The 9,404-nt window shown below is 39.4% G+C and overlaps 1 protein-coding gene across 1 annotated transcript in view; it reads left to right on the top strand.

The window, feature by feature from the left end:
* The window catches only part of LOC135222621 (uncharacterized), a 90,886-nt gene that overhangs the window by 71,219 nt on the left and 10,263 nt on the right, over positions 1–9,404 (top strand). Inside the window, exons 2-7 of the mRNA XM_064260733.1 lie at positions 4,505–5,520; positions 5,782–5,955; positions 6,509–6,820; positions 7,103–7,503; positions 7,885–8,026; positions 8,392–8,604. Coding sequence (XP_064116803.1) covers positions 5,311–5,520; positions 5,782–5,955; positions 6,509–6,820; positions 7,103–7,503; positions 7,885–8,026; positions 8,392–8,604 — 1,452 coding nt within the window. The 5' untranslated portion in view covers positions 4,505–5,310. The remainder of the gene's footprint in view (positions 1–4,504; positions 5,521–5,781; positions 5,956–6,508; positions 6,821–7,102; positions 7,504–7,884; positions 8,027–8,391; positions 8,605–9,404) is intronic.

Below are 9,404 nucleotides of genomic sequence, written 5' to 3'. Positions count from 1 at the left end.
AGATGTCTGTTGTGGATGTCTACGTAAATCTGATGCATTGTTTGACATCTGGTTTATGGTTCCCTGTGACAGATGCCCTTCAGGTTACCTGCGTTCTCCTGCTTATTCTCCTCGAGAATTCTTACTCTTCATCCGACTGTCTCTTCTTATTTTCAGATTTTCTTGGGAACGTTTGTGTACTCAAAACCAATAAGATTAAAAGGTAAATGAGTAACAAGTATAAACAGTGGTAGCAGAAAAAAAAAGGCTGTGAAAAGATTAATTCAACAAAAGGCCTAAACGTCAAACTAGTTAAGTTTAATCTAAGTTGAAAAGTGGAAATAGAATTTTACTGATGAGCAGAAATAATAGTATTAATCGTATATTTGACAAGAATATTTAATTAGGTGACCGCCGTAGGTTTAAATGTGTAAACAGAGATGAAGTAATGCTCATGGAATGACAGTAAATATTTAGCAATACGTATGTATTTATATATATATATATATATTATCTATATATATATATAATCATATATATATTATATATATATGTATATATATATACGTGTGTGTGTTTATATCATATATATGAATATGTATATACATTTGATGAAGTGTCTCCAGGTTTTTTTACACTCGATTCAAAACGTTATATATATAGGATAAGATTTCTCAATGTTTGTTTCCCCATAACCCGGTCCCCGAACTAGTAAACCCAAGTGGCGGTTGGCCCCACACACTGGAAAAGCTATCTTGTACCTAAAGTCATGCTCCCTTCAGTAAGGATACATGTTTGATTAAGTTTATATTAAGTGGATGTTATTTATCTAAGAAGCGTACCACATCAGTTTTCAGAATATATCGAGGAAAGTATAATACTCAATAGCATATTGGTTGCAATCTTTTATAAACTAAGAGTAAAGGAATATTCCATCATATACAGAAGCCATGCTTCTTCAGTCTGTACTAACAGGGTAGTAATTAATGTCTTAAACCAGCCACTGTCATTTTAGTTTGCCCTTGTCTGTCAAATATCCAGAGGGTGACCCAACGACAACGGTAGAGATTTTCCTGGTTAATAACTTTCGCGCAGATGAGTCTGTTAGGATAATGTACTGCAGTGTAACTGATATAAATTCCGTAAAGTGTAAAATAGAAGTACTAATTCCTAAATACATTTGGGAGGCTGGCCTAGTCTCGAGATCAGCATGAAGGACGGACAGTGGTGCCCACTGGCCTTCCTGAGCCGGATGGCGTTGTCATGGTGTCGAGATTGGTCCGATATGTCAATAGAGAGGGTTAATCTCCCGGTCCTTCTATAGCAGGTTAAGGGTTATTGAGCTTCCGGTTAATGGCCAAATAGATATGCATTCTTTCTATGGAGAGGCCAATCGGGGCTTCTTCGATTATAATTCAGGTTTGGGTTTTTTTAGGTCACACACACTCTGTCGAAGGGGTCAGCGGCCCAGCTGCTTGTAAAACCCATTTGGTGAAGGGAATTTTGCTTTTACAAGTCGAGTTGTCGTGGAAAGTGAGATGATTCCATTTTGTGTTCCAGATTTTGATGTTACAGGAAATTCTCTTTCTCTCTCTCTCTCTCTCTCTCTCTCTCTCTCTCTCTCTCTCTCTCTCTCTCTCACACACACACACACACACACACATATATATATATGTATGTATGTATGTATGTATATAATACATTCATTTTCCCACTGGAGGGGCTTTCTTCAGAGGGAGCCACCCTTCCGAAATTCAACAAGTTTTCTTAGGATGAAGTTTCCAAGCAGTTCCTGACATCCGTTCCTTCATTCCACTGACGTTTCGACGAGCAGTAGTTCGCAACAGAAATTAAATAAAGGGATAAAATAATAAAGATGGGTTTCAATGACACATCCTGAATTCGGCTGAACACAGAATGTCATGAGAGATGGTATTCAATTGCTTTGAATAAAAACAAGCTCAGCGCTATATTACATACTCTGTCCCTACCTGTTCTTGAAGCTTAATTTCTGTGACACTTTCCTTATCTTTTATCGCTTCAAGAGATGAGATAAGCTACGTTGAGGAGGGTGCATGAAAATAAAGATCTTGAGACACAAACGGTAGAGTATTTCGTACGAGATTAAACGTAAACCAGATCAATGGAATCCGTTAGACAAAGAAACGTAAAGACGTAAAAGGAGCGCAAATTCAGAGCTATGTAAATTACCGGATATTAAGGATAAGAAAGAGACGATGTTTTTAATTTCGATAGAATCAATTGACTACAACATTTGCCTGGTGTTTATTTGCCTTGAGGGTAGTATGTACAATACATTTACTATGACGGTTAACATTATGACCTGGATAATGGAGATAAGAGTATTAATTTATTTTTCTTTTTTTTACGTCTCTGATCACTATAAATGAAGCGTGATTTAATTTTGTCAAGTAAGAAAAATCTTTGTTTATCTTCTGAATTCAAACACTTTATAAAAGTTTTATTTTAGAAATAACAGCTGGAGCGTAAGGAATCATTTTGATGAAAATTCAAGCAAAAAATTTTGCACTGATTCAAGAGAAAGGCCACGGGAGATATTGTGTCATTAGTTTTAAATTTTTGCTTACTCGGGGAGTAAGCCATCGAATTACTTTGTTGTTGTTGTTGTTGTTGTTGCTCTTGTTCTTGTTCTTGTTGGGGTAGGAAAGTCTATGGAAGAGCCTAAAAAGGTAGGAAAAAGGTGTTTCGCAGTGAATTAAAGATACAGGAATTTTACGATAGGATATTTATGATTTATTCATTAGAATGAAATGTAAAAAATAAATCATGTGAATGTTAAACAGTAAAGAAAAATTATTTTCTAATAAAATATGGTGTATTTATCTTAATTCTCTTTGGTGAAACAAGGCTCTATTTGACAATAGATTTTAGCACATTTTAATTTACTTTAAAACTTAGGAATATAACGTTTACAACTTATGCGTGAGAGGAAAATCTTGTACGCATCCTGAGTAAGCTGGAGGTCAGATCACACCTTGTTACCCTAGAAGTAAAATTTGATAGGAGATGTACAAGGTGTAGTACTCCCATCACTCTCCGAGGTTGCTCCTTGAAGTAGACCTCGACTCTACGTAGCTTGTTGATGTCCATGATGAACCTTGGCAGCAATAGAGCCTTTGTGACTTCATTTCATAGTTAACCGTATTCTTCTATGAATACCAAGGCAAGGTATGTTTGAATTGAATATTAATTCTTATATGACTCATCTAATTCTAAGGCTGTCAGCAAATACAAGATTGTCAACCTTTGGCTGACAGAAAAGGTCTCGGAGTTTTTTTTTTTTTTTTTTTTTTTGTGGGGGGGGCGGGTTGGGGGGTGCCCTTGTATGTTGCTGGAAATTAACCAGTAACACTAGTCAGTCTTTACCAATGTTGCTTCAGTCATTCACCTTTTTTCTTGATACAAATTCGGTTAACCTTTACAAGTGCAGAAACAGATTCAACAATATATGATGTTACTTTGAGCGCCAAGATTTTTTTTCCTGGCATTTGATGACTGTAAGAAATCTTCAACAGCCAGTGGAAAGGACGCGTAAAGTGGGGAGAAAAATGTCATATCTCTCAGTGCATTAGCTGCTGTAGCCTCACTCTGTAGGATGATTGTAGCTATCGCGTTTTATCTTGCTACTAAAATAAGTTGCTCCACGTCAAGAAGGAATTGGAGAACCGTAGCAATCCCTAGGATATAAAATTGCCAAGGTGTGGGGGCCAAAGGAAACCAAGGACCCCTATTTAAGTTCGTTTGATTTCTACACTTGTTTAGGACTGAGGCCCCAAAAAAACATTCCCTTAAACATTCTTCACTGTTCTCTTAGTCATGACTAATTCTTTGCTTTGGCTCGTCCAGTGTGAGTGTGTGAAACCACGATGATTAACAATAATAATGTCGGAATCCCAGAAAGACAAGATAGCGAGCTCAGATCCACAAGAGGCAGATTGCAGCCCACCTCCAGATTCGCGGCTAACAACCTGACAAGGTTGTAAATAATGATAATAATAATAATGATAATAATATTATTTAAATACATTGGCTGTATTTTGGTTTTTGGAAATTAGTTTTCAAATCATCAAAAAGATAGTGAAAGATACTGTATTTTTATTTTAATACATCGGCATTCTTTTGGTTTTTGGAAATTAGTTTTCAAATTTTCAAAAAGATACGTGAAAGATATTTTTCATTGGTTTAAATGATGCGAAAATATGAGTATTTAATGATATAAGAGCGAAAAATGAAGGCTATTCTTTTTCAAGTCTGGAAGAGAACATAGAGGATTTATTTTTTGGAACTGTCTTCTTTATTGTCTCTTCTCTTACTCTGATATAGTGATGGCGAATAAAATCGCTTTGATTAAGAGACACGTATATCAGTCAGATCGTATATGCTTTGAAAATATTCCAAAATGTATCCTCGGCCATTTTTAGAACATTTCATTTTCATCGGGAATTCTTTTGCGTGTCACTTCTTATTGTATGCGTACCTTCAGGTTTTATGAAGTGATCAGAAGAAAACAAGTATATGTGCCAGGTCGTCCGAAATCATTTTATTTCCGATAAGGGGCCCTGATGCCGTGATCAATGCCCATTAGCAGCGAACATCAATGATGGCCGATGTGTCGCTCTGCGCGAGCCTCTCAATGTAAAGGTCGCGCATGCGTATTGAGTCGGTGTGCGGCTCCTTCTGAGGCTGTTGTCCTCCACCGCTCGCTCTGGACGCCACTGAGACATCCTGGTCCAAGTGCCACCATCCGGCCTCTGCCTCTGCACCACCCCCCTCCTGTAGGCCCTCCGAGGACGACGCCTTCAAGGGAGTTTATCTACTTTTTTGGGAAACATTTGCCGTTGACCAAGGGACGGAGGAATGTCTGTCTCGTCGAAGGGAGTATTGCCGACTTAGCTTTTTTTTATTATTTATTTTCCCATAGAACGAGTGCAGAAGCCCGCTCGATGTAGGCTCAAGAAGTGTCGGTTTCCCCTCGCCTGTGAAGGACGCCCAACGAGCGAATCGAGTCCTGTGCACCGGAGCCTCTCTCATGTGAGGAGTCTCGCGTCATCATTGTGCCTCCTGCGTGAGCCTTCACCTGGTTGGCAGTTGCCGTTTCCATCTGTTTAGTGGGAAGGCGCGAAAGGCAAGACTGCCCTTCCATTTTTTCATTTTTTCATTTCAACTTTTTTCTACTATTTTTTCATCGCCCGCTTTTTCACACATCCATCGAATCTCGACGAGTCCCCCACACTGGCCAATACCAAATATCCCTGGTATATTACACCATTTAGCTTCTATGAGCTAAGCATGAAGAGCGTTGGTGAGAGAAAAGTGGCTCCCGAAAATGCAGCGGAGGCTGCTGCCGGAGGAGGTGGAGGAGGAGGAGGAGGAGGAGGAGGTGGAGGAGGAGGAGGAGGGGGAGGCACGAAGAAGGAAAAGGATCTAGATTTACCCCCGATGCCTAAAAGGCCTTCCCTGGTTTCCATCGACAGTGAAGATGAAAATAAAATGGTTGAGGTAAGTTCAGAATTATTCTAATTTCTTAATTTACTTCGACTCAGTGGTAGGACTTAAAAGTGATTATTTGATTGCGTTATCTAATTATTGTCCTCCAGCTCAGCAATCTCTTGAAAAAATCTGCTAAGTTTTTAATCAGCCTTCTTGGCAACAAAATTCTTTTAACGAAACAGACCGTACTATAGATAAGTAGCAGTCTTGATTTTATATATAAAAAAGTAAATAAACAGATAAACTATAAAACTTCGCCTCTATTTTCAGGTCAAGACCGGCATTTGTGGTCTGGACCCCACCACAGGGAAAGGAAAACAGATTCATCTCATCCAGATGCTGCTGTTGCCTTTCGTGCCCATCATGGCTCTCATCATACAGAATTCTATCAACATGGTTAGCATCCTCGAGTACCAACATGGCATGCAAGAAACCATTGATCAGGTAAATATGCAAGACGAGTTAGGATGGCAAGTAATTTTACATGAACGTTACTCTCAAGAGATGTAAAATAGAGAAGGGATGCAAAACGAAAGGCATTTGAAGAGTGTATCTTTAGCAATGATTCACACATAATCAGGAACACCATTACAGTATGTGATAAATTTGCAGTTTATCGAATCCCAGTGGTTTAAAGAATACAGAATAGTTCCTCGTTGGACGAGTGGATTTCGAGCTCGGTTACCAATACAGTGGTCAGAAGTTCGATTCTCGGCTTAGCCAACGCGGAACCAGAGGAATTTATCTCTGGTGATAGAAATTCATTTCTCGGTATAATGTGGTTCGGATCTCATAATAAGCTGTAGGTCCCGTAGCTAGGTAACCAATAGCCTCCTAGCCACGTAAAAATATCTAATCCTTCGGGCCAGCCCTAGGAGAGCTGTTAATCAGCTTAGTGGTCTGGTAAAACTAAGATATACTTAACTTAAAGAAAACAGAGTATAAAAAAAATGACTTCACTTCATTTCTTAGCCAGACCTACATTTGTGTTTTTCAGGTACAAATCAGCACGGGCCTCGGTAACGTGACGGAGGCACTGCAGTCTGAGAGGGCCGAAATAGCATTCTACCTCTTCACCAATGGCTCTGTCATCCGAAGGAACCTCTCTGAACACTTTGCCTACACGAACTCCCTCATTAACGACCTCAAGTGGCCAAAGTTCAGGATAGATGATGAGCTCTTCCAGAACAAGATTCTCTTCAGGATTCGCCTGGACGATTTCAGGGAAAAGATTACTAACTTTGATACGCCGAGCATCGAAGCGGGAATTGCATTTTACAACAGAGCCAACTATATTTTCTTAGATCAGGTAAGTGCGAGTTGTCTCTCACTCATTAAGTTTCTAAGTTGCTCAAATTTATCACGGCTATTACCTTGTTAGCTTTGTTATTGGTTTTGCTGATAACTCATAAGTAAATTACAAAACGAATGTCATTTCTTTTAATGATGAGTTCATATTCTCAACGAGGATAACAGGATCATATATGATGAGAGTTATAGCTGAAGTCTTTTCATTTTAATAAGATAAGATAAAATGGGTGACATTTCTGACTGGCTGTAAGGAAACTGAATCGTCGTCATCTCTTGACAGCTGACACGAGAAATCAAAGAGAAAGACGCCTCAGGGGTTTGGCGACCACTGTTGGCCTACAAGAACATGATCCGCGCCATTGAGCATTTAGGGATCTCGATGGTTTTCGGCGAGCAGTATTTTGGTCGAGGGAACCTCGATCAGAGTTCTTACATAGCGTTTATTACCAACGATGCCCTCGGACAGGACTTCCTCAATGCGTCACAAAACTTTGCCTACTGGATTGGTACGAGGTACAAGGCGCTGCAGAAGGACTACCCTTGGTACTCCAACATCACCAGGAGGCGTCTGGAAATTCTGGGTCGAGAGAAGATCAAACCAGACTTTGAAAAAGCCACTGAATATTTTTACGCAATGCTGGGTTACTTAGACGCACTACAAAAAGTTCAATATGAAATTAGGTAAGTTTTAACTGTTGTTCCTGGATACTGAAACTACAGCTGCTCAGAAAATACTAAACAAATAAGAGATTTAGACCAGTTCCATTCAGAATGATGAAAATATTTCAAAATATATATCTTCAAAATTAGAATGTTAGTTATTTGATTTTTTCTCTAATTTGGGTCATTTTGAGGTGCTTAGACTCCGATCTCGAGGGTATGAACCCGAGAGTGAGAGTGTGTGTGTGTCTGAGAGAGAGAGAGAGAGAGAGAGAGCGAGAGAGAGAGATAGAGAGAGAGAGAGATAATTATATTTGTTGGCCTAATCAGAGAGCTCCCATAGCATGACGTCAAGCAATTCATCTCCCAGTCTTAGCTGTCCAACTGCTCCTCCGCCTTCAGGACGACCATTGAGCACACCATCATGAGGGAAGTCAAGGCCTCCAACAGCCACGTCGTCATCGGCATCGCGCTCCTGGCCGTCGTCCTCATCATCTCCCCCGTCATCATCATACTCGTCAGGATGATCACTAGGACCCTGCAGGTAGGTTCCCTCCAGGTAAGGTCACACGAAGACAAGGTGGCCTCATGTTCATTGATCAAACCCTTTCCAATGTTGAGCTCAACGGAGCAAAGACATCTCTCAAGAATATCAGATTTCAGTCTAAGCAGAGAATAAAGAGATCAAATGTACTCAATGAGCGTTTGCAGAAGAAGAAACATCTGGCTATCCTTGTTCACTCGTATCCTCACTTGCCCCAACAATTCTCTCTGTTCTGTTTCTTTTCTAAGTGTTCCTCATAATCACTTCACTCAATCCTTCTTCTATTTCAGGTGTTCTAAAATGAGCCTATGTTTGCTGAGGCGCATTCTCATCTTTTATTTCTCCTTTTCTCCCACCTCACGCAGGCCTTCTCAGAGACGTTGCTCCACAAAACCCACGAGCTGAAATTCGAGAAGAGAAGATCGGACAAGCTTCTGTACCAGATGCTTCCCACCAGCGTAGCCCAGCAGCTGCGGATCCACAAGGCAGTGCCCGCCGAGACCTACTCCTCCATCACCATCTACTTCAGCGACATCGTTGGGTTCTCAGAGATGGTTTACGAGAGCACGCCTATGCAGGTGACTTTGTAGCTAGGGGGAAATAATGATTGCAAATGATAAGGTTCAACTTCCATGAGCCCCGTCCATCAGGAAAACCTCCTCAGTTATTGTTTGAGTACGTGAGCAAAGCATGAGCAGTAGATCAGAAACTGCAAATTAATTGAGAAACGAAAATGAATGAAATTCATCCGGTATGATGACAATAATATTAAGACCAACTTTTCAAGACCGACAAAGCACATGAAAGAAAACTGTAAAGCAGCTTGAACAACGTTTATTAAGCTAATTTAAGAGATTATAAAATTTTTTGAGATTTTTTCATACAAAATTTTCATAGAAAATACTTGTGGTAGCAACTGATATATTAAGACCTCATCAACCGGTAACTCGAAAGATACAATCAGAACGCAGAAAGATACATAAACATGCGATAACAATGATGAAGAGGTAGAGAAATATATAAGTATATTGAAAATGTTTTGCTTTCTAATATTGATACATTACTCTAATCTGATAGCCCTCTGTAGACTGAAAGGGCCATAGATAAAACAACAGCAATACGCCATATATCCTGTTTTAAGTTTCTTTAATCAGGACTTATTTTTCAACACAGACAGGATATATTTATGTGTGGGGTGTAATATATAATATATATATATATATATCTATATATATATATATATATATATATATATATATATATTTGGTGTTTGTGTGTGTGTGTGTGTGTGTGTGTGTATGATCGAACCCAGAGACAGAGAGAGACAGGCAGACAGACTAGAAGAACGTATTAAATGCTGTGCTTGTATACTATACTT

The sequence above is a fragment of the Macrobrachium nipponense genome, chromosome 8 (assembly GCF_015104395.2).
Source record: "Macrobrachium nipponense isolate FS-2020 chromosome 8, ASM1510439v2, whole genome shotgun sequence".
Lineage (NCBI taxonomy): Eukaryota > Metazoa > Arthropoda > Malacostraca > Decapoda > Palaemonidae > Macrobrachium > Macrobrachium nipponense.
Note: the sequence above shows the minus strand (reverse complement) of the source record. Positions and strands in the feature narration are given on the sequence as shown.